At 36.7% G+C, this 26,814-nt stretch overlaps 1 protein-coding gene across 2 annotated transcripts in view; it reads left to right on the top strand.

The window, feature by feature from the left end:
- LOC126177384 (CLIP domain-containing serine protease B9-like) overlaps window positions 1-26,814 on the top strand; it is a 151,477-nt gene that overhangs the window by 47,859 nt on the left and 76,804 nt on the right. For both annotated transcript variants that reach the window (XM_049924452.1, XM_049924453.1), the window contains exons 2-3: window positions 13,834-13,932; window positions 15,891-16,185. In XM_049924452.1, the coding sequence (XP_049780409.1) occupies window positions 13,884-13,932; window positions 15,891-16,185 (344 nt within the window). In that variant the 5' untranslated portion in view covers window positions 13,834-13,883. The remainder of the gene's footprint in view (window positions 1-13,833; window positions 13,933-15,890; window positions 16,186-26,814) is intronic.

Genomic DNA, 26,814 nt, shown 5'->3' with positions numbered 1-26,814 from the left:
GCAACTACTGAATAGGCTGCTGCCCCTCTTCAGGAACCATATGTTTGTCTGGCCTCTCAATAGATACCCCTCCATTGTGGTTGCACCTATGGTACGGCTATCTGTATCGCTGAGGCACACTAGCCTCCCCACCAACGGAAGGTCTGTGGTTCATGGGGGGGATACAGGAGATAAAAAATGTGGGAGGATGCATCATCCTTTTTGGCCTCACCATATGGGATGCATTTTATTGTTTTTATACATGAGATAAAACAATAAAATGCATCCCATATGGTGAGGCCAAAAAGGGTGATGCATCCTCCCACATTTGCTGCCTCCTTTGCTTTGTTTGTTAAACAGCCGTTTCAGAAAGCTGATGTTGCTACACAAACAGAGATTGCTACTGTCAGCTTACTATCTGCATTTGTCAATTAGCTTGTGCTGCTGCAGTTACTTTGAAGTCCATACTTTCTGCAAGAACGTCAGACAAAGCCTTCATAGCTGATGCTGCAGTGCTCACTACTTATCTGAAGGTTCAGTCTGGGCCACCGTCCAGTACTGACTCTGAATCCTCCCCAGGCAAAAAAATCAAAGCAAAGGCAAAGTATCAGCTGCTGATGGGGGACAGGAAGCAAGCGATCTGACAATATCAAATTCACTTTACACGACAACTCGCATCATTCATCTTCACAGTTGATGGACCTTGATGTCAGCCTAGGGCACTCATCTTGCCCCAACACCTAGTCTCCACTGACTTTGAGCTCTCTTCCCTTGTAGAAAGACAGGGTGAAAATGCAACCCCTGTAACAAATGACTCCCATACTATACTGGAACATTAAGGGGTTCAGGACACATGTGGAGGAACTGAAACTCCTAGCACAGAAAGACCTCCTGTGGTTGCATTTGCAGGAAATGCATTTTAAAGCATACGATGCCCCTATACTATGGGGCTATACCCTTAATAACAAGGATGACACAACTGGGGAAAAGCCCGAGGGAGGGGTTGTTGTGTTTGTCAATAACATACACCACTCCTCTGCTCTCTCCTTGGGTACTGACCCACACGTGGTTGCAGTTGAAGTTCTTGTGTGTTGGAGGAGCACTGTTTGCTGCTGTACTTACTTCCACAAGATACAACTGACTCTGAGGCTCTAACAGATTGTAGTGTTCAATAAAAAAAAGAGAGAGAAGAAAAGAAAAAGGAAAAAAAAGTTGAAATTGTTGGAAGAAATCGTAAGTGAAAATGTATTTTTTTTTTTAAAAAAAATCGTTAATGACCGTGAAAAAAGGGAAAGAAAGAAAGAAATGCAGATCAGACTTCGTATTACAGAAAAGCTATAGTTGGAGTGGTCCTTGTGGCGTTTTTGAGCAAAAGTTAAACCAATTTCCACTACAAAAATTATTGAAAAGAATCAGAGAATAACAAAATGTAACTAACAGGGGGAAATGGCATAGCTTAGAGTTAATTCTTTACCATGTTAACATGTCTTCTTGTTTCGTGCGGCGTCCAGGTCTTTAAAAATCTTCAATTCTGCATGAAAAGTCTGCTCCGAAATCTTGCAATAAGTTTCATTGTCCAGGAATTTCTAATGTACACGAAACCGTCTTGATATTAAATGCAATTTATTTTACGTTGCTTCCCTCCTCCAAATTTCATAACAACTTCCTCAATATGTCTACACATTAAAATCAGATCAAGACTAGCTATTAAGTGTTTTACGTCAGCCTCAGATCACGTCTGCATTAAGCTTCCGCTCTCGAGTGACAATAATGAAATGGATAGAAAAACAAAAAAGTGTTACAATTTTAGTATTTTCTCTGCCATCGAGTGCTCATACCGCTGCGACGGCACAATTCATGTCTGAGGGAATGAGTGCAGCGCGGCGGCGAAATTCAAAGTCCCACTACAAGATCTTATAGAACAACTCCCCCAAACATTTGTCCTACTGGGGACTTCAATGCCCATCATATATTGTGGGGCATGATCCCTACTTGCCCTTAGCGAAGGGTTTTGGAGAGCCTCATGATGTCTTACGAACTGTGCATCCTTAACAATGGCACTCCCACTCATTTCTGTCTGCTACTGGGTCATTGTCAACCATCAACCCCTCTTTCTGCTCTCCATTCCTCTTGGCCTCTGTTCAGTGGGAAATGATAATTGATTATCTTCATTCCAGTGATCACTTCCCACTCTGCATTCATTTACTGAATGGAGTTCTACCTGAAAGAACACAGCCATGATGGATGATCAGCAGAGCTGACTGGATGCTGTTCAGCCTCTTGGCTATGTTTGAATGCCATGACAGTTTCCAGGAGTGGGTGGACCACATCACATGAGTAATCCACCATGCCACTGATTGCTCCATATCAAAGTCCTCAGTCATTTTAGGAGGCAACTTGTTCCTTGATGGACTGCTGGGTGGTGTTAAGTAATCTGAGTCTGGCATGCGTCCCTGCTGTCTTTTAAGTGCCACACAGTGGTGAAAAAGCTCACAGCCCTTTGATTAACAAGGTCCAAGGCTCAGTGTATCACCAGTGAGAGCGAAAAAAAGATTATTGGAAGTGTTTCTGGACTCCATCGGCTGTTCCCCTTGTGCTACACCATTATGGGAAGCCTTCATGAGGATTTTGGGTAAAAGAAGTAGGCTACCTTTAGCAGCATTGTTGAAGCAGGGGTGTCTCCAAACATTGCCCAGAGACATAACTCAGATAATGGGAGAGCATTTTGCAGTGGTTTCTGCCAATTCCAGCCAGGATCTGGCTTTCATCCACTACTACGTGACTGTAGGGAGAGGCATGTTGGACTTAAGTTCCAACAGTTCCGAGTCTTGCAACTGCCCATTCTCCATGCGGTAGCTGGATTTGGCACTATCTGATGTTCGTGATGTGGCACCTGGCCATGACTAAATCCAGTAAAGCAGCTGCAGCACTTACAAACAGTGTCCAAGGAAATCCTCTTGTGATGTTTTAATTCGATATTGCTGACAGGCTAATTCCCCAACTCACGATGGGAAACAATTTTGATCCTTCATCTCAAACCTGGAAAGGACCAAATGTGTCCCACTAGCTATCAGAGCACACTATTCTCAGTCAGCTACACCAGAGGGTCTTTCATTGTCATCCCTCCATCTTCATTTGGTCCATTCTGTTAAGATGGCTTTTTAGGTACAGAACCAATGATGTGCTGACAGATAGTTTTGTGCACGAAAATGATGTTCCCAAGAGCAATGTTTTACTTGTTACTCTCTTTGGCATAGCCATTAATGCTTCTTATTTATGGATGATTTCTCTCTTCTGCTCTTCTTCCAATACCAAAACTGTGAGTCATCAACTGCAACTTACAGTAAAGAGTTTGGAGGAGTGAGCTACAAGGGCTGGTTTTACATTTTGTGTTCATTTTAATCGTTGTTGTCATATTTTTAATTTGCCCAAATTGTGAACATGACACACCGTTCTCCCTTTTAAAGACTCTGTGAGGTTTCTGGATTTAATTTTTTAATCCAAATGGTCATTGTCACCACACCTAAAGGACCTAAAGACAAGGACCCAGAAGGCACTGAACATATTGAAGTGTCTGGAATGCAGAGGGCATGTCTGCTAAAGTTTATAGGGCCATTCTATGATCATGTTTGGACTATGGATGTATAGCATATGGTTCAGAGAGGCCTTCTTACCTAAAGATAACTATCGCTGAACACCATGAGGGCATCAGGCTGGCTATCGGTGCTTATAGGACCAGCCCCATACTCAGCCTCTGTGCTCAACTGGTGAACTGCCACTTACCATCTGACAGAAACTCCTTGTGGTGCATCAGTGTTTGCATTCCTCGCTACTCCCAATTCAGCAGCATACCATTGTTACTCGGCCAACTATGGAATACCTCTTTACAAATTGCCCATGGGCGGCAAGGTCTTAAAGGATTTGTGTGAAGTGTGTGTTGGAGAACCTTGGTGTGAGACATATATAGGTCCAAATCCAGGATTATAATCGACTGCCATCTTGGTTATTATAGAGGCCCAGAATAGCTATAGACTTGGTGCAGTATAGGAGAAGCTACATTCCTGCTTCTTTTTCATACAATATTTTCTGGCATTTTAAATTAGCACTGCAACTACGCAGCTGTATAAGAGGATGGATCTAAACAAGGAAATTCTGTTGGTTGTTCTGTTGTTTTCCTGGACCATGTTCTCAAGATTCTGTTGTCTCCAGAGTTCACTATATTTGATGCTGAATTATCTGCGATACTGAGAGCACTGGAGTAGATGAGATGTGCCATGCCTGCCTAATTCCTCATCTGTTCTGACTCCCTCAGTGCCCTTCAGTCTCCGCAAGATGATAATGTAGTCCAGGATATCCAGGATACTCTTCTCTACTTAAAAAGACTATCAATGACATGTCTTTATGCTGGGTGCCAGAGCACATGGGTATTGTGGGGAGTGAAAGGATGGATGTAGCAGCCAAGGTGGCATGTCATGATCCTCAGTTGGTTCATTCAATGATTTTAGATTAGATTAGATTTACTTTCATTCCAATTGATCCGTAGTGAGGAGATCCTCCTAGATGTGGAACATGTCAGAAAAACAACAATACATGACAAATATTTACAACTAAAACAAATAAGCTAATGTACCATTCCACAGGTCCCAAGTGGAATGATCGTCATTTTTTAATGAACACTAAGAGTCATTTTACAAATACTAATGCACTGAATTTAAAATAAAAAAGTTTTTTATTTATTTATAAGGTAATAAACATGTAATACAACTACTGTAATACTTATTTACAATGAACACATTACTGCACTGAAATGGTGCAGAAGTTAGATTATACTTACACACATGAAATTGTGCAGAAGTTATGTTGTACTTATATACAAATCAGTTGGTTTTACTAAGAAATTCATCAATGGAGTAGAAGGAGTTGGCCACCAATAAATCCTTTAGGCTTCTCTTAAACTGAATTCCATTGGTTGTTAAGCTTTTTATGGCTGCTGGCAAGTTATTGAAAATGTGTGTTCCTGAATAATGCACACCTTTTTGTACAAGACTAAGTGACTTTAAATTCTTGTGAAGATTATTCTTATTTCTAGTATTGATTCCATGAATTGAGCTGTTGGTTTGAAAAAGTGATATATTTTTAATGACAAATTTCATTAAGGAATAAATATATTGGGAAGCTGTAGTTAGTATCCCTAGTTCCCTAAACAGGCTTCTGCAGGATGTTCTTGAGTTCACACCACATATAATTCTTACTGCACGTTTTTGTGCCCGGAAAACTTTGGCTTGGCTTGATGAATTACCCCAAAAAATAATCCCATATGACATTATGGAATGAAAGTAAGCATAGTATGCCAACTTTTTCATTTTTATATCCCCTACGTCTGACAAAATTCGCATTGCAAACAGAGATTTGTTAAGACGCTTCAGCAGTTCTGTGGTGTGCTCCTCCCAATTGAATTTATTATCAAGCTGTAATCCCAAGAATTTAACACTGTCCACTTCTTCTATCTTCTTGTCATCATATGTTAGACATATACTCTTGGGACACCCCTTACAAGTTCTGAACTGCATGTAGTGTGTTTTTTCAAAGTTTAGTGACAAAGAATTGGCTAGGAACCAGTGATTAATGTCCACAAATATTTTATTGGCTGATCTTTCTAAGACTACACTTGATTTGCTATTTATTGCAATGTTTGTATCATCGGCAAACAAAACAAACTTGGCATTTGGTAATGTTACTGATGAAAGGTCATTGATATACACAAGAAAAAGTAAGGGCCCCAAAATGGAACCTTGTGGGACCCCACATGTAATTAGTTCCCAGTTGGATGATGCCTGATAGCTTGATACATGTCTCTTTCCTAATAACACCCTTTGTTTCCTGCCAGAGATATAAGATTTGAACCATTTTGCAGCATTTCCTGTTACACTATAATATTCTAGTTTACTTAAAAGGATATTGTGATTTACACAGTCAAATGCCTTTGATAGATCACAAAATATACCAGTTGCCTGCAATTTTTTGTCTAATGAATTAAGCACATTTTCACTGTAAGTGAAGATAGCCTTCTCAATATCAGAACCTTTTAGAAATCCAAACTGTGACTTTGACAGTATGTTATTTGAGATAAGATGGTTATAAAGACGACTGTACATTACTTTTTCGAAAATTTTTGAGAATGCTGGTAACAGTGAAATTGGACGGAAATTTGATGCTATTTCTTTATCTCCCTTCTTAAACAGTGGCTTAACTTCAGCATATTTCAGCCATTCAGGAAATATTCCACTGATAAACGACTGGTTACACAGATAGCTTAATATGTTACTTAGCTCAGAATCACATTCTTTAATTAACTTTGTTGATATTTCATCATACCCACTAGATGTTTTTGATTTTAAAGATTTTATGATGGACATTATTTCTGTTGGGGTAGTGAGGGTCAAATTCATATTATGGAAATTACTTGAAATGTCTGGTCTAAGGTAATCCATAGCAGCATCTACCGAACCTGACAACCCCATCTTTTCAGTAACAGTTATAAAATGTTTGTTAAAAAGTTCTGCAACACTATACACATCTGTCACCAATGTATCATTTACTCTTAATGCTATTTGTTCCTCTTCATGTCTGGTTCTACCGGTCTCCTCCTTCACTATATCCCATATTGTCTTTATTTTGTTATCTGATATGACTATCTTTTCCTTGTAATATATTTGCTTTGACATCCGTATTACAGTCTTTAATATTTTGCAGTATTTCTTTAATGTGCTATAGCATCAACATTGGAAATGTTTCGGATTGACAGATACAGTTTTCTTTTTGTTTTACAAGATACCCCTATCCCTCGAGTAATTCATGGCTTCTTTGTAGATTTTCCTCTAACCTTGGTAAGTTTTGGGGGAAAGCAGTGTTCAAATAAGGTAAGCACTTTATTAGCAAAAATGTTATATTTTTCATTCATGCCATGAGCACTGTAAACATCAGTCCAGTGAATGTCTCTGAGGAGTGTCCTAAAATAATCAATTTTTGGCTTACTGATTACCCTCTTGAGCTCAGATTTAACAGATTTTATATCCTGTTCAGTAATAACATTTAACAGAAGGAACTGCATGTCATGGTCTGAGAGGCCATTGGCTATTGGTTTTGTAATATAATTTTGTTCATTGGACTTTTCTATAAAGATATTATCAATGGCTGTTTGTGAGCAAGTGGCTATCCTAGTGGGGAACTTTACTGTGGGAATTAAGTTGAATGATAGTGTTACTAACTCAAATAAGTTCTTATTCGGAGAGTCTTTAAGGAAATCTACATTGAAATCACCAGCAACCACTATTTCTTTGTTTTTGGTTGTTAAATGGGCCAGCACAACTTCAAGGTGGTTTACAAACAGATTAAAGTTACCTGCAGGTGCTCGATATACACTTAATATTATGAAAGATTTTTTGTGAAAATCTAATTCTGTTGCACATGCTTCCATATGCTGTTCTAGGCAAAATTTATGAATGTCTATGTTCTTAAATTTATGACAGTTCCTGATGAATGTGGCAACTCCTCCTTTCTCCATTTCTGATCTACAAAAGTGAGATGCTAACCTAAACCCTGTAACACTTAAAAGTTCTATACCAGTGGTCACATGATGTTCAGAGAGGCAGATTATGTCAGCTGGGTTTGAAGACTCTAATTCATCTATGCAGATAGTTAATTCATTAATTTTATTTCTCAGTCCTCGAATATTTTGATGCAATAAAGATAGCTGACATTTCACATTGACTGAGTTAAAATTGGGTGGAGTTAAAATATCTGCTGACAGTTGAAAATTCTTAACCAATGGCTGTTTATGCTGATGTAATAAGCTGGAATTATGTTTTTTGATTTCTTTCTCAAACTGAAGGTTTGTCTCAGTTCTAACCTCTCTTAAAATTTGCTTTCTTTCTGTCCTCCCTACCCTAAAAAAGGGTCTTTTCTGAATCCTATAACCACTGGTATTTTACCACTCATGACAGTGCCTCCCCCCTTTAACTTTCCTGCTATTTCCCCAGCCAATTTACCCTTCCCCTTCCTGTTGAGGTGAAATGACATGTCATTTAGGCAGGTCAGAAATTTTGTGACATTTCAGCTTGCACTTGAAAATGGCTATAAAGCTGAAATCATGATTGTGTGAAATAAATGAAGCATAATTTATGGTCAAATGGCAGAAATTTCTTTCAAAAAGTTTACAGAGTAATTTGGTAGAAACCCAAAAACATACCACAAATGAATCACTCTGAGAAAATCTCAGAATATGATAATGTGAAACTTAAAAGGGAGCAAATGAAAGTAATGAATAAGGTAATTATACAGTGTGATTTTTTTCATCATGTACAATCTGTAGGGATTGATCGATCAGAGGATATGGAACAAAAACGTCTAATGAACTTATGTCCAGAAATGCTACAGACCATTTGTTCAATCATACTTTGTTACAGAGATTGCAGTCTAATACGCACTGTACCATGCAGCCAGTTACAGTATACCTGGTTCCTCCTGGAAGGTGGTACTGCTCCTCACATGTCATGCCCTAGGGCACTCTCCTGCCATAAACACTGGTAATGTTGTGTCCAGTTCACTTCTCTTACTGACCTACCTCATAGTAGATGTGATACAGTGTTGTACACAACAGTTCTCTATTCGAATTAAGAGCTTACTTACAGAAAGGCAAATGGCAGTGAGCAGTGGGCAACAAGAGTGTATCAAGAGACCTATCCCCACTGACATTAACCACAGCATTCAATGTTTGCAACAGTGTTTCACTGTTTGTCTGAGACAAGGTCATTTCAGGACGCAGGAAATCATGAAGGACATACCATAAATGTTTGGACATCAGACTTTGAGGACAGTACCAGGCAGTTGGCCTGCCTGTGAAATGGCCATGTGGAACATTCTCCGTGACAGTTGTTGTTACCTTATCACCTACAGCTTTTGCAAGATTTACTAGTGACATACTTTCCATATCAGGAGCAGCTTTGTCACTGCTTTTTGCATCAGGCGACTATGATCCCAGGATTTGTGTCATCCATCTGTTCACAGATGAGGTCACATTTACACAGAGTGGCATATTCAGTTTTCATAAGAGTCATCTGTGGGGTAGTTTGCAGAACCCCCATGGTATGGTGACAGCAAATTGTCAGCATCGGTGCAGCTGGAATGAGTGGGTTGAAATTATTGGCAGTCATATTTTGAGATCAGTCTTCCATCCACATCACATAACAGGATGGAACTATCGATGTTTTTTGTGGGTGACTTCACCTCCACTGCTACAAGAAGTGCCAATGATGATTCAAAGGTTATGTGGCTGCTACATGCCGGTGCTCCAGCCCACTTCATCATTAATGTCCAGATGCATCTCGATCAGACAATCTGTTGCGTGACCTGCTTATTCACCGGATCTCAACTCGTGTGATTTCTGGTTAGGGGGCCCATCTCAAAAGTGTCTTTTATGCAGAGCCCATTCCAGATCTGGAGACACTGGAGCAGCATATTCGTACTGCCTTCAACACTGTTTGGATGCAGCCTGGCCGATGTGAACATGTGAGACAGAACGTGCTACGGCACATATACATGTGCGTTAAGGCACACGGAAACAATTTTCAACACGTACTGTAACTGTGGCTGCATGGTATAGTGTGTGTTAGACAGCAGTGTCTGTAACAAAGTATGATTGAATAAATGGTCTCTAGCACGGAAACCATGTATTTCTGGACATAAGTTCATTAGATCGTTTTTGTTCTATATCCTCATACCGATCGATCCCTAGAGTTTGTAAATGGTGGAAAAAAAATCATTCTGTATACAAAGTCTAACCAAATAAGTAATTTACCAAAAGTAAGCTAATTACATGACATTCTTAAATGAAAATATTCATCTTCCACACTCAGAACAGCTACACTTTTTTTTATATGTGAAGAAGTTTTGTGGATCGCTCATTGGCAAAGGATCTGTATTGTGACAGTCACTGCTGCACAACTCCTGTTAGTGTAACTGTATACTAATGAGATGAATTACACACGCACACACACACACACACACACACACACACACACACACACACACACACACACACACACACACCACACAGGCATAAAAATTTCTTGATTCCCCTAACCAGAAATTGTCATTAATTGCTTGCCCTGTCCACTTGCATAATTCTAGGTCATTGGTGTGGCTCACTTCCAGCCTACTCAGTGTGTAACAATCAAATTAAGTCAGATTAAGGTAAAAATAAACTGTCTGTATATCCAGTAATCCTGATGAAGGTCTGCACAGTTCCTCTATGATATAGTTTGTCACTCAATGAAGGTGAGTGTGGGCTGAAGGAGGAGGGGGCAAGGACATTGCTCCCTTCATTAATCCTGTACCCTAATAATTCTAACTTCCAACAATGTATGGGCCCTGGCCTCATCATACACTCAACAATACATGTTTTTTAGAGAGTTCTTTAAAAATCTCTGTTATACACTGTTCTTAAATATTTTCAAAGTCTATAACAGCAGAATAATTTTAATTTGCTGACAGAATAACAAAGTTTGTACATCTCTCACAACTAAATTGTCCATTATCTTGGAGTTGTAAGTATGTTCTGTGAGTTATGTTGTTGCTTTCAGTCTAAACTGACACACACAAAGGTGTACTGTACTGAGGGTCAGGGAAGGAAATTATTCCTCCTTCTCACACCCCACCCCCTTCTGACCCCCCTGGAAGTAAGAATCATTGTCTTCACAAACCTAACTCATATTCTCACATAGACACACATCAATTCAGTGACAGTTTGAAGAAAGCCAGAACATATGGTGAATACTAACCAGTGCCAAGTGTACCCAGAGCCATCTGTTGTGAAATCTCAAAACTATTTTCCCATCCACTTCTTCTCCTTGTAACTGAAAATACCAGATGCCTTTGGGCTCTAAAATCTTTCAGTAGTGTTGTACTTTCAGTTTGTGATGTTTTCCCTCATATTACAAGCCAATGTCAAAAACATCTAAAATGTGAATATAGAAAGTATTGATATGTGTCTGAGTGAGACTTCCTGGTAGATGAAAACTGTGTGCCAGACCAGAACTCAACCCTTGGACCTTTAGCCTTTCATGGGTAAGTGCTCTACCAATTGAGCTACCCGAGCACAATTCATAAACCAACCTCACACCAGTGTCCTATCTTCCGCACTTCACAGAAGTTCTCCTGCATAACTTTTGCATGGCTGTCACTGCTGATAGAAAGGATATTGCAGAGATATTGTGTAACCACAGAGTGGGGTATGTTTTCATTCTGCAGCAGAGTGTGTGCTGACATGAAATTTCCTGACAAATTAAAACTGTGTACCAAACCAGCACTTGAACTTGAGACCTTTGCCTTTCACAGGCAAGTGCTCTACCGTCTCTTTTCTTCCAGGAGTGTTAGTCCTGCAAGTTATGCAGGAAAATTCCTGTGAAGTTAGAAGGTAGGAGATGCAGGACTGGCAGAAGTAATTCTCTGAGGACAGGTTACAAGTCATGCTTGGGTAGTTCAATCAGTAGAGCACATGCCCATGAAAGGCAAAGGTCATGAGTTCATGTTACAGTCTGGCACACAGGTTTAATCTGCCAGGAAGTTTCATATCAGCACATATTCTGCTGCAGAGTGGAAAAATTAATTCTGGATGTGTCAGTGTTACATGTCTGGCAGTTAAATATTATGTACAAATCTCATACGAACTGTACTCTTTGTTATAAACGTTGTATGTAGTTTATACTTATCATGATGTGGTAACAGCTATTATGATTTCAGCAGTAAATTACTATTTTTCTTAGATAGTACTTGATTATAATTTTCACTATCGCTTATTCACTGTCACTCATACACAAACACTTTTTGTAGGCTAAGATGTTCAGCCCATTTCAGGGGGAAGGGGGAGGGAGGAAGTTTCACATTCTGTGAGACCTCACACTGTACTGAGGATCAGGGAGTGCAGTAATTATTTATATGTAACACAGTTGCAGCACATATGATTTACTCATTTTATAAATTGAAAGAAATATTTATATACTTGCTGTGGAAAGCGCTCACACAAATAAACTTATTACATCATACAATGCAGGATGTCATGGCAGCGGCAAATTAGCATTAGACCATGGTCCAAGGCACGTTTCAATGCCTAATGTTTCATCTCGTAATGCAGGAGGGACCATCAGAGGCTATAAAGATTCAAATAGCAGCTCCATACCTAAACAGACTCAGCAAACCATACCTAATCCACTACAAGCTCCATAACACAAGTCATCACAACTCAGCAATTTTGGACGGTAGTCTGATGATTTACGATGCAGCTATTGCATAGATACATACAAACTGTTCAACTTGCTGAGCATGTTTAAGTTTGAAACTGCTGTCTGAGTCTTTATAGCCTCTGATGATGGCTCCAGCATTAAGAGATGAATGTTAGGTCTAGGCAAATAATATTGGAACAAGATCTAATGTTCGTAAAATAAAATTTGTCCAAAGCTTGTTACATTTGGTTTAGAATGTTGTTATAGTAAGGACATTAGTGTAGCTGACCAAAGTATGTAAAGCAAACACTGCAGCAATAGTCGAGTTAATGAAGAAGATCGAAGACAGTTGAAGTTGGCTAGGCGTGACAGCTTTACACAATTTTGTAAACATCTCAGTGGCAACATCTCAGTGTTGCTCTGCAGAAGATTTGTTTTGCCTGCAGACACTTGCATGTCACTGTTGAAAGCTGGCAACAGTGTTGCTAACTATCAGGGATCTTTTTACACCAACTTAACTGTATACTAACATACAGATGGGAACAGAATTTTCCCCAGCCACAGAAACTGCTTGTTGACAAGAATTACACATATAACCAAGTGTCACTACACATCTAACCAAGCATCAAAGTGTACAATGGTAGTGCATTCTGAGATATCCTAAGCCCTTGAAGCCAGCACTGCAGTTTCAAGTGCAGATGAGAATCATTCTTCACTTTTTATAGGTTTCTGATCTTCTTCCTCCAAAATTCATTGTGCTGTTTACCCTTAACCTGTCTCCATTTACATGTATATAATGGCTGATGCTTGTAATGTAGAATGATTCATTGCCACACTGGATAATGCAGCACTTCATTTGTGAAATGTGAATGACATTAATCAGGCAATTTGACTTTGCAAGTCATTAGTTCGGCTTGCCAGTTACCTCTTGTGGTTAGTTCAAGAATGTGCAGAGCACAACAGCCCATGAAAGAGGTTCTGCAGTATGACTTTCCATCATCCTGTGTCATTATTCAGCATGGTAATACACATTACTGTTTACTTAATCTTACCCAAGATGCTCTGCGAGAAGTGAAACCATTACTTGGCTTTTGTGCTTCCTTGACACCTTGCCAATAGATAATATTTGGAATGTGTTTGTACAATGCTCCTTTTGAATTTCTCCCAAAACACTCAAAATCATTGCAGAAACAGTTACTTATGGTTTCTGTATCTAATCATATAAGGTGATACAATGATAAAATGCTGGAGTTGTCTTTCAAAGACTCTGAGTTAATCTTTTATCTAGGTGTTCTGGTACAATTCGTACAAAACTGACAAATGTCATAAAGACTCATTCTGTATGTCTCCTGTGATACCTTATGTGGTCTTTAAGAAGCTGAATTAGGGCTGCATACTCACTGCTCTGTGTCAGTGACATGTTAAAATCCTATTTATAGATTTTTTTTCATTCATTTTCGATAATCGTACAAAAAGGGTAAGTGACTTTAATGTTAGATGATCTGTACCAGTTGCCAAAATAAGAAATTTTGTAAAATGGAAAACAGTAGCTCTCATTTGTTTTTCTCCCCCACAGATCACTTATAAATTCCATGTAATTCTGATGATTTGACAATATTTATCAGAATGATGGTGAAAGAAAATTTAATGAAATGGATTGCCTATATAATTGCAGGTAATTAATATCATTGGTCACAAAAGACTTAGCTACTTTTTTTATAATTATGTAATTAAATTGCTGTTTTTAACACATTTGGATATTACTTAGTGGTTAAAGTAATTTAGGAATCAAATAGGATTTGGGGGTCAATTCTAGTGTCCGATACCACTCGTCAGCTTCGAGCAATAACTTCATACCTAAGGCAGAGACACTACAGAGATGCAATCTTTGAAAGCTACTGATCATATTTGTAAACAAATGAATGTAGTGTATGATAAAATTACAAACACAGTTCGGTTGATTAATTACTTGGCCACAAATTATACTGACAAGAATTAAAGGTAACAAAAAGAAACAAGAACAGAAAAAGAGAAAAATACATGTCTGAAATAAATTATTATCATAATTTATGAGAGTAATAAAAGCACAGAGAACTTTTAAATCCAGTACAGTAAAGCACATGGTGAAGTCGTAATATTATGAATTAGCATTAACTGTTAACACTAATTGTTAAATCTAATGGGATGAGTACCCAAGCAATGAAAATTGATGAAAAAAGTGGTCTAACAAATACTGGAATCTGTAACTGGAATGACCTATATAAGTTAATTCTAGTTACTGAGTCCAACCATTCCACAGTTCATTACTTAGATCGTTTTAACAAGTGTGTGCACTAAAGTGTTATAGAATTTCTACATATGGTATTACTATCTTCATTACTATGAAAATAAGAAAAATTTGGAAGCTATACCTACAATATTTATTAGTTTTTAATAGTGGTTCTGAGATCAATAAGAAATCTAGAAATCCTACAAAAACATAGTACACAGATTTACTGTAAAAATATCCAAAATTATGAACCATCCAAAAGTTAGGATTGGCAACTAGAATTGACCTCCTATATAGGTCATTTCTAGTTACCGATTCCAGCCATTCGATGCTTCATTAATTAGATCATTTTTTCAGCACGTGTGTGTACTAAAATGTAGACTAATATCATTTCTGCATTTGTAATTGCTCTCTGAACTACTGTAAAAAAGTCTCTAATATTGGAATCAGTTACTAGAATTTACCTATATAGAAGGTCAGTTCTATTTACAGATTCCAGTTTTAGTTATACATTGCAGTAGTTTTGGAGAGCAATTACAAATGTAGAAATGGTAGTACATTCCAGTGCATACAATGGCAAAACTAATTTGCAAATGAATCATGGAGTGGTTCGAATCTGTAACTGCAAATCACCTACATATGTTAATTCTAGTTGTCGACTCCAATATTCTTTACTTTTTGTAGATATTCATTTATCATGTACTGGCTTTTCTTTTAGAATTTAGTGTGTCAGTTTCTCCACATTTTGTGCTACTGTTCATAATTTTTTTTTTTTTTTTTTTTTTTTTTTTTTTTTTTTTTTTTTCATTTAATCTTCCCATTTTTCTGACACATTTTAGTTTCTCCCCACCCAAAACTCCCACTTTCCTGTGCTTCTCCCGTTAAGATTCAATAATTAATATAAAATTAACGCTATTTTATAACAGTATGATTCACCATGTGCCTTACCGTAATGCAATTTAAAGGTTCTCTGTGCTTTTCTAGTCGTATAAATTAGGAGAATACTTCTTACCAGACATGAAAATTTGTTTTTAATTCTTGTTCTTAATTATTTTCGTTATCTTCAGTTTATTTCAATATAATTCATGACTAAGTAAATAACTGCATGAATGTGATTGTAATTTTATTGTATATTACGTTCGTTTCTTTATGAGCATGATCGATTGCTTTCATAGATTCCCTTTACATAATGTGTTTACCTTAGTTATGACATCATTACTCAAAGCTGATGAATGGAATCAGATACTAGAATTTATCCAGATTTGGGAAGTGCTGGATAGCATACGCTGACTGACTGAAGTTTAATCAATGTACAACATGACTGAATTGTATTAGCACCTTTTACTAACTTTTAGTGTTTGCAGTTCTGCATGTGGGTTATGCACAAATATATCGATGTCAATCTCCATACACCTGCAAAAATCTGACTGACTGTGTGAACTCACTGAAGAGACCAGAGCAACTTCTTTTCTTGCCTTGTTCGAGTGGTGATGAAGTCAAAGTGTGCTGTCCACGTTCAGACAACCTTTTGAGGCATAATAATTTTCAGTTATTGAATGGCACTTGTGGAGAATTATCAGATATAAACAAAATAATTTCTGGTCAAAATGCCACGATAGGACAGTTTCCATGGATGGCACTCCTAGGATATGAAGGTAGGTTTTCTTTCTTAACCTGTTCATGAATGACTTTTGTTAGTGTATTCTAGCACATTAACATGGGAATGTCAAACAATGATTTTTATCTTTATTGGCATGATCCAGACTGATTATTTGTTTGTAGAAAAAATTAAAAGTGAAGAGCTCATCGTAGTTAGTTTTTTTTTTTTTTTCCACCCACTGATCATTCTTACAATACTGGCTTAATAGAAAGACAAACAATAAATAAAAGTTAAGCAATGGACAGAATACACCTAGTAGAACAGTTTATAGTTGGAGGGACCATCCAGGGTATATATTCTCTATAAAGAAATGGCTATTACTACAGGTGTAAAACAAAGGAAAGGGCTGCAGCTGCAGATAGGAAGATTCATAATGAAATATCCTCAGCAGTCAGAAGGGCAATGCATGAAGCCTTCAACAGTTACCATAGAAGAATATTATTGAAAGAGCTCTCACAAAACCCAAAGAAATTCTGTTAAAAGGTGAAGGCTGTCAGTGGCACAAAGAAGTAGTACTAGTAGTAGTAGTATTAGTAATAATAGTAGTCAAGTCAATAGTTGTCAAGCAAAACCAAATACATACTTTTCTCACATGACATTGTGAAAGCCATGGTATAAGGCAGTCAGGCAGCCACAGTATTTCTTGGCTTCTGAAAAGCATTTGAATCAGTACTGTACCAACACCTATAATATTTATTAACAAAAGTATGCTCATATGGTTTATGAAACAACCTGACTGGATTGAGGATTTCTTGGTAACGATGATGCAGTATGTAATGTTGGATGGAGAGTTTAGCAATGTTAGTACAAGTAACTTCAGGTGTGCTGCAGGAAAGTGTATTAAGGCTCTTGCTGTTCATGTTGTATATTGATGACATGACAGACAATAATAACAGTTTCCTCATACTTTTTGCAAATGAAGTGGTTATCTACAACAAAGTACTATCTAACAAATATCCAGATAAGATCTTGATAATATTACAAAAATTGGCAATTTGCTTTAAATTTATAGAAATACAAAATTGTACACTTCACAAAATACAGAAAAGTAATATCCTGTGACAAAACACCTTTGAGCTGCATTTGGAATGTCAACTTGTTCTTTTGTAAGCGTAACAATTGTGGCGATTTGAAGTAGAATGATCACGTGTGCTCATTCATAGGTAGAGCAGGGAATATTGAAAAAAATGTACATCACAAATTGTCACAGTGTTGTTTCACTCATGGGAGATTTTCACAGAAATGCTGAGGACACTGAACTCGCAGATGCATAGACACCAATTATCCCACAAAAGCCTATGTACAAAATTTCAAGAACCAATATTAAGTGAGGAATTTAGGAATATACTTCTGCCTTTTATGTGTTGTTTCCACAGGGGCAATAATGACAAGATTAGAATATTTGCAATGCTCCATATGCAAATGAAATGTGAAGAAACCATCTTAGTGATAAGTACCCTGTCATGGACTTCACAGTTGTTTGCTGATTTAGATTAATTTATGTTATCTTTTGACTATAGAGGTCATATTGTTTATAAATATCCTTTAACCACATTTTTAAATATGTTTAATTCAGTGTTCTGTTTGATATCCATGCTCAGCCTTTCGTATAGTTTATTCTGTCTTACAAAATACCGTTTTCTGTGTTTTGCTTCATTTTTAAACGTTAGTTAAGTTTAATCTTTGTTTTTTGTTAGATAGCTACTGGTTTTATTTATATGCATGTAATGCCTAGTATTTATCTCTGATGCTCTCATTGGAACACTAATCTTCCTTCTCTTTCTTCATCTCCACTGAATCTGTAGGTCAACAGTCATGCCCTAAACTTCTGATTGTTTGTTGCACCATTTTTTTAAGTTATCATTTATATTTTATTTTGCATCTTAACCTGATGTGCACACTGTTTACTTACTTCATGTTTTGCTTTTTCTACCAGCACTTTTGTGCTTTAATTGATATTAAAATATTGTGTATATAAGCAATATGAATTCTTTTTCCTTCTGGGAAGTCATTGATGTAGCAAGAACAATATTGCCCTGTTGAAGCATTTTTATATCAACATATTTTGGGTCTGATAAATCTATCACTAGATATTTGCTTGCATAGTGAATAGGTTTAGGGCCAATCATTGGTCACTCTTCATGTTGCTTATGACTGTACATATAGTTGATTCAGTAAAATTTTAGGCTGAGCTTTGTCAAATGTTGTGTACTTTTACTATTTCAGCATCACTGAGGAGGCTATATTTAGTCAAGATAACCTGTTAGTGTTTCAAGGGTGAGTCTTTTATTGACGAGATTGATGATGGGAGGGAGATGGGACTGTAAATTTCTGTATCTTATGCATTACCTTTCTTTAGTTCATTTCATTTCATTTATTTGGAACATGCCCTATCACAATATTTGTAAAATTACATGTTTAGATGCCAAGATACATAAAAAATAAATCTAATTATAATGGGTTACAGTAGTGTGGGCGAAATTTATTCACAATAGAAGATTTCTGTACAGTCACTATAATATTTTCAGGTAGAAATTTCTATTTTTAACTTTTAGTATCATAATTATTCATAAGCTGGGAAATGTTATTAAATTTCAAATTTTTGACATTATTTCATGTATAACTTTACTAAAATTGGTTTATCGATTTGCCAGCTGCATCCTTTTCCATAATACTTCTCCTTAGGACACCTCTCTCTGTGTTAAGTTCACAACACTCCCATAACAGGTGATCTGTTGTTTGAGCACCCTCTCTGCACATACAAGCAACACTTGGGACTAGCCTGAATTGATAATAGTAAGACATTAATTTTCCATACCCATTTAATGTTGTATGATTTGATGACTGTGGTAAGTTTATGGGAAGATGACACTGAGCAATTAGAAGGAAAAAAGTCTTCTGTGATCCACTCCTTTTGTAGTTTCACTCCATTATCTGTCCCATTTCTCTTTCAAAGTGCATCTTAACTTTCTTCCAAGCACAGATAAAGGGAATCTGTTGTAGCTTTCTGTTGCATTTTCTCAAGCTGCTTATTTGGTGATCTTGTCTGCCAGTTCATTCCCAGGAGTTCATACATGTGCTTTCAAACATTTGAAGTTAATTTGCCATTTTCTCTTCTACACTTTCCTAATTTTGTTTCTCAACTTTTCTATCAAAATTTGTGATACCTCGAATTTTTTAATGATTTTAGGATAATCTGTCTATACATATTACAGGTGCCATTTTAACACTTATTTCTTGTAAGTCCAGTAGTTTCTCTAAGACTCGTAAGACTGATAATTGTTCTCCATGGTTGATGGTGCACCCATTCTCTAGTGTGTACATTAACTAATAGGCAGGTGTGCCATTAATGAATTCTATCACTCTTAAACCTGTTCTGTTCTCTGAATAACTCCATGATATAAACATCTATTGGATATTCCTTGACTTTGTAACTTTCTTGTAAAGTTATTGTGCTTGCTGGATGGGGCCACTCTTTGTAATCTAAGGGAATGTCTATAGAATGGGCATGTTTAGTTTTTATAATTTTATATTCTTCCAATATTGTCTGGAGGTTAATAATTATTGCTGTAAGGTCTTTTAGAATGCATGATGCTTCAGTAGACATTGTTCTGTAGGCCTAAACAATCTTTATGTTGATCAAGTAGGGGTGGGTTCTTTGAACCTTCATACAATTATATTTTCTTCTTTGTGCATGAATCAAAGCAGGTACTGCATATACCTGCAGTGGTAGTACACTGTCTTTTGTAAATTATTTTCCCTGCTCTTGAACAAAGTCCCCAGTTGAGTGTTGCTAATTTAGATTAAAAAAATGAATAAGTTTTGAACATTTTTCAGTCATGTAATGAATGTGTTTGTTGAACATAAATTTAGAATCAACAATAATTATACCCAAGTAATTTAATACTTCAGTTTGTTGCAAAACATTATTCTTTAGAAATATACTAACTGTTGCTTTGTGTTTATGCCTTCTCCTTGTTGTTAGCATTACTTTCAGTTTTTGCTCATTAAAATGGATTTTGTTGTTTTGTGGCCAAACTGTGATTTTTTTACCATTTCTGTATAGCAGAGCTCCTCAGCAATAATGACAGTCTGTGCTTTCAGAAATACAATTAAGTCATATTCGAAATGTTACCACCTTTGTGTTACCTGTGTAATCAAAATTCAGCAGAGAATTATACTGGATATCCCAAACATCTGGGCCACAGCAAGATCCCTGTAAGCACCCTTCTGTCACCTTCTTTTCTAGTTTGGTGTTGTTAAATGCCATTACAGCGCTTCTGTCTCTGAAAAAGTGTTTATTCGGGTTATATAGGGTGATTTTTTTGACTGTGTAGAAACTATAGTGATTGATCGATGACAGGATACGAAACAAAAAAGATCTAATGAACTTATGGCCAGAAATGCATGATTTCCATGCTAGAGACCATTTATTCAATCACACAGAGAATGCAGTCTAATATGCACTGTACCATGCAGCCAAAGCTACAGTATGTGCTGAAAATGGTTTCCATGTGTCTCAATGCATGCATGTGTGTGCTGTAGCATGTTCTGTCTCACATGTTCACATCAGCCATGATACATCTAAACTGTGTCAAAGACAGCATGAATGTGCTGCTCCATTGCCTCTACATCTGGAATGGGCTCTGTATAAATGATACTTTTGAGATGGCCCCATAACCAGAAATTGCATGGTTTGAGATCCGTTGAATGAGCAGGCCATGCAACTGGACCCACTCATCAAATTCATCGACCAGGGAAAACACGATTGAGATGCCTTTGGACATTAACGGCGAAGTGGGCTGGAGCACCATCATGTAGCAACCACATATCCTTTGAATCTCAATGGCACCTGCAAGAAATTTTGTTAGTTCTGGCCTGTTAGGTGACATGGAAGGAAGACTGTTCCCATTATATGGTTGCCAATTATCCCAGCTGTCACCAGGCCATTCGGGTTCTGTGTACTATCCCACAGATGACTGTTATGAAAGTTGAAGATACAACTTCGTGTAAAAGTAACCTCATCTGTGAATAGGATGGATGACAAAAATCCTGAAATCATAGTTGCCCAGTGAAGATACCAGTGACAAAACTGTCTGTTGCTAATAAGCCCTGATAAGGATAGTAACAACTGTCATGGAGAATATTCTACATGGCCATCTGTCTTACCATGTACTGGCAGACCAACTTCCCGCTACTGACATGGCAGTTGCCTTCAAAAGTGTTACTTGTCTTCCAAGTGCAGTGTCTGAAAATTTCAGGTAGGTACTTCATGATTTCCTGCATCCTGAAATGACACTGTCTCAGACAAATAGCAAAACACTGTTGCCAACATTGAATGCTGTGGTTGTTGATACAACTTTGCTGCCTGCTACCCATTGCCACTTGCCTTTCCATAAGTAAACACTGTGTCGGCAAGCTCTTTCCATAAGTAAACACTGTGTCATCAAGCTCTTGATTCAAATATGGAACCATCATGTACAACACTGTATTACATCCACTATGAGGTGAGTCAGCAAGAGAAGTGAATTGGACACAGCATTACCAATGATTATGGCAAGGGAGGGTGCGAGGACATGACGTATGAGAGAAACAGCACCATCCTCTAAGAGGAAACAATGCATGCTGTAACTGTGGCTGCATGGTACAACGTGTATTAGACTCCAGTCTCTGTAACAAAGTATGATTGAATAAATGGTCTCTGGCATTGAAACCATGCGTTTCCAGACATAAGTTCATTAGATCTTTTTTGTTCCATATCCTCTCATTGATCAGTCTGTAGAGATTGTACATGGTGGAAAAAAATCACCCTATATAATTCCCAGGGCTTTGAAATTCCAGTAACACTTTAAGGATGTTGGGCTACCCAGCTATGTCAAAAGCTCCCAGAACATCAAGACTGACCATTATTGCACACCATTCTTGCAATGTGCTTTCCTCTAGTAAGTTCTTAACAACCAACAGTGCAGTTGCTGTCCCTTTCTATGGAGTAAATCGATACTGCTTGTTGCTTAGGAGATCCTTAGACAATAAATTTGCATAATTCTGTTAATTAATAGCTTTTCCAGTAATTCTCCCTTTGTTTAAAAAAGGCTGATGGGACAAAGTTTGGACACTTCTATTCCATTTTCTTTACCAGGTTTGAGAATGGGTACTATTTTAGTTCTCCCAACTATCTGAGAAGTGTACTTTAGGCAACTGTTACATAAAGTGGGAAGATAGCTCAGAAAAATGCTGTACAATAGACAAAGAATCATATTAGTTACACCATTTTCACAAGGAATGTTGTTTGCAGGCAGGTTTGTTATTGTTTCCTCTACTTCTGTCTGTGTAAAAGCTACATCATCTTCCTTCATTTAGTTGAGGAACAACTGTATTTGGTTTTAGGTACTCTGAAAATTGCATGAGGTGAGATAACCATTTATTGTTCACAATAGATCTTGTATGTTGTCTATACATTTTGTTCCTCAACAAACATCACTATTTTTGGTAATTTTTGTGATTACATCTGTGGAATACTGAAAAACATCCATTCACAAAATTAGCTAGTTTGCTAGTTTTTGACTTATCTGTGTAAGCTGTTAGGGTGCTGATGATCCAATAGTTGAACACCTTAAAATTATAAACAATCACTCTCTGTAAATTGTTATATTTCTGTTTCTTTTGCCTTGTTTTTAGACTGTGTTACTCTTATTTTGAGCACATAGTATTTTGAACATACATTTTTCTTCATTGATAAGTATTTTGCAGTAGCCTTCTCTAAATATTTTAGCATTACAGTCAAAATATTTTGAATGTTGGTTCAATATGACCTTTTTTGTATAGAACTATGTTGTTTAATGGTCTAAGAAAACTGTCTCATGCTGTCTATTATCTACTTTTTCTTTGCTACTGATATGCATACTTGTGGTGATATATGTCAAAATTCTATTTAAATAATGTATGCAACATAGAGAGTTTTGCCATTATGTTGTTTTCTGTACATAAGCCTCCTAAGCTCTGATTTAACAAAACTGTACTCAAAAAATCAATTCTTTTACCTATTGAAAGCCTGCAATTTGCCCTAACACATCAACATCTCTACATCATCATCACCCCCATCATCATTATTATCATCATATCACAGAATACTTTATAAATCTCTTCAAAATGCCATAAATTTCAGAATATCTCACAAAACTTCATCTGGATATAAACCTCATGAACATAACAGAATCTCAATAAACTTGTTCATAATAGCATCACACTACCATAAATCTTAATACTATACCCTCATATAGAAAAATGCTCTCAGCATAATAATTATATTTCATTCATAATAATAAAACTTGTATTTTCATTATAACTGATTCTTCAAGTATCTCATATAATCTTTACATTTGCCCTGGTCTGACAATACCACTTTCGATTATGCCTTTTTCTCACAGTAATAATGCAACAGTAACTGAACTGACATAGCTTGCAAAAATCTTACATTTTCATTTCCTTTAAACATTTTTCATCCACTAAGACCTTAGATTTTTGGTGGTGCCGATACTAGCTAACTATAATCACAATAAACAGTAACATTTTGCTAATCTGACTTTCCTATTTATGTAAAACCCAAATTTATTTTCAACATACACGTAAGTTCCTCATCATGACCATAATTTCAACCAATTCAAAACAGTGGTAGCACAACATGGCATACCATAGTTTGCATAATACAGATAAGCAATAAAGTTGCTACAGAATTCAAGTGACTGATATGATTCAAGCTCAAGAAAGCAAAATTGCATCTCTGAAACAGGAAATAGAGGAACAGACATCAAATACATAAACTGTTGTGGAAATATCAAGAACCTGAAGCAAAGTGGAAGGTACTGGAATGAGGAATAAACATTAAACACTTGGAGAGTTATCTTCGTACGCGAGTGCCAAACATAAATATCTGCAACAAGAACTAGTGTTCACCAGAAAAAAGAATTAAAAAAAGAAATCTAGACATAAATTGTGCTCTAAATCAAGTGTCAATTGCAGATATAAAATGTTTGCAATCATGAGATGCATGTGATCCAAGTCCAATACTGTCACAATCCATACATAAACAAACCACCACGACACACAAAGAAAATGCATTAGAATATGAAACTGAGCTTGTTACACTGTTTGAGTGTGCCAAATAAAGAAATAGTGATAAAAAACTTGATATCCACTTAGTGCTGGATGTAGTTAGTGATCATAGAAAGGCAGCACTGAAACAAATCAAAAGGAAAGCACCCAAATGTCATATGCTGCTGTAGCAGCTATTAAAACAAACATTTCAAACTGTATTCACACTGAAGAACACTCTGTCTTCACAGAAGAGCCTGCAGAAATGTCTGAGACAGAGAAGAAAAGAATTCTTGTACTAACAGATAGCCATGGAAAGTATTTACATTATTTGATTAACTCTGAACTAGATGATATGTTTGCTGTGCAAAGTATCACAAAGCCAGGTGCATCATTATCTGAGGTCATAAAAAATGTAACAAAACTGACTGAAGAATTCAGTCAAAGTGATATAGTACTAGTGGGAAAGAATGACATTGAGGACTCTTTAAACCATAGCAGTATTATAAATAGTGCAGTCACAGTCAAGGACTAATGTAATTTTAAGTACAGTACCAAACAGGTATGACAGACCAGAGCTAAACAAGAGAATTAAGTTATTTAACAAAATGCTTGTCTTCTCTGTAGACAACTCCAATTTCAACAAATGCAGGATAGCTTTTAATTTGAAACTAATGAGATTCCATTTTAAAATCCACGAGTTGCATATCAACAGACTAGGCAAGAAAAAGATTTCTTCCAGGTATGCACAAATAATAAAAAAACATGACAGTGTTCACTTAATAGAGAATGCTCATGACACATTATCTTCATGAAAATAATCAGAATACTACAAATAAGAAATCTGAACAATACACTCTATATTAAAACAGTGCAAAAGAAAAATGGTGGTAGGTGGTTTATAAGAAGGCAAGATAGATCTTCTTTAGGAGAAACCCAAAACAGGAAAATACCAATGTAAAAAACACCAATTGGGATCTATCAATCATGCACCAAAATATTGTCTTTAAGAAGTAAACTTGTAAGTGTAGAAGCACTATTGAGAGTTGATAGCCTGACAGTGGTGTGTTTCACTGAGCACTGGCTCCATGAGCAGGAAATACCTCTGTGCAATCTACAAAACTATTCAATAACATCACACTTTTGCAGGTCACATTGCAGAGATGGGGGCAGCTGCATATTGTGAAAAATTGGCTAACAAACATGATAAAGATCAGAGTTGATCTAGTAAAATACAATACTGAAAAAGATGTTGAGTGTTCAGCAAATGAAGTTGTAATTCAAACTGAAAGAGGATCTCTGCTCACTCCTGATCTTGTACAATTTACATAACACAGTCAGCTATTATACCAGAATTACTACAAACAGTGGATCCATTATAGATTATTTGTCGCCATTATACAGCCTGATAACTTTAAAGGAACAGTAACTGAAAACTGTCTGTCTGATCACAAAGGACATGCATGACAACAACATAAGTACGTTCAGTCACAATATAGCTAAAGAAAGTGGGAATGAAATTCAAAGTGACAAAGGAAATGCACACAGTTTTGGCTTCCTTGTAACCACATATTACGAACATAGTAACAAAGCACTCCCTATCAAAAATATATGCATAACACATAGAAAAGACAGAATAAATTGATTTTAGGGCATCATTGTGTTAAGAAAAAGGCTTTAAGTACTGCATAGAACAATTAAATATAAAACTAACTGCTTGCATTCAAAATGGTCTGTAAGGAATAAAAACAATATACACCAAAGTAATGAAATATACAGGGAAAATGGATGTTAAATGGGACATTATAAACTCAAACAACAAAGCAAAAATAGTGTGGATGATCATAAATTCAGAAACAGAAAAGTCAGCATCTAAAAATAATAGCCCAAAAGAAATCCGATGGGATAATTCACTACAGAGGAACACAGAAACTATAGCCAAAGCATTTAATGACTACTACATAAATATATACAAAAATCTAACAAAGGATATACCAACACAAACAACAAGTACTATGAATGCTTTAATGGAGAAAAGACATCCACTACAAAATTCTATATACCTATATCCAACAAGTGAAGAAGAAGTAACAAGAATCATAAACAAGTTGAGAAACACCCAGGACATCTATGGTATCTCAAATAAGATTATTACACTTTCATTCAAATTTATTGTTAAACTATTGACCAAAATGATCAATGAAGCAATCAAAGGAGGATGGTATCCAGATAATTTAAAAATTACTAGGGTGATTCTGTATAACAGAGTAATAAGCTGCTTCATGTCGCAGACTTATCATAACTAAAAGCCAACATGGGTTCCAAAAAAATAAATTTACTACCTCAGCAACACAAGAACTTGTGGAGGCATTTTTTTCCCCATCAGTCTTCTGAACCGCCACAAATTCCTCTCCTGTGCTAACCTCTTCATCTCAGAGCAGCACTTGCAACGTACATCCTCAATTATTTGCTGGATGTATTCCAATCTCTGTCATCCTCTACAGTTTTTGCCCTCTACAGCTTCCTCTAGTACCATG

The sequence above is a fragment of the Schistocerca cancellata genome, chromosome 1 (genome assembly GCF_023864275.1).
Source record: "Schistocerca cancellata isolate TAMUIC-IGC-003103 chromosome 1, iqSchCanc2.1, whole genome shotgun sequence".
Lineage (NCBI taxonomy): Eukaryota > Metazoa > Arthropoda > Insecta > Orthoptera > Acrididae > Schistocerca > Schistocerca cancellata.
The sequence above is the reverse complement of the archived record's forward strand: the minus strand, read 5'-3'. Positions and strand labels throughout refer to the sequence as shown.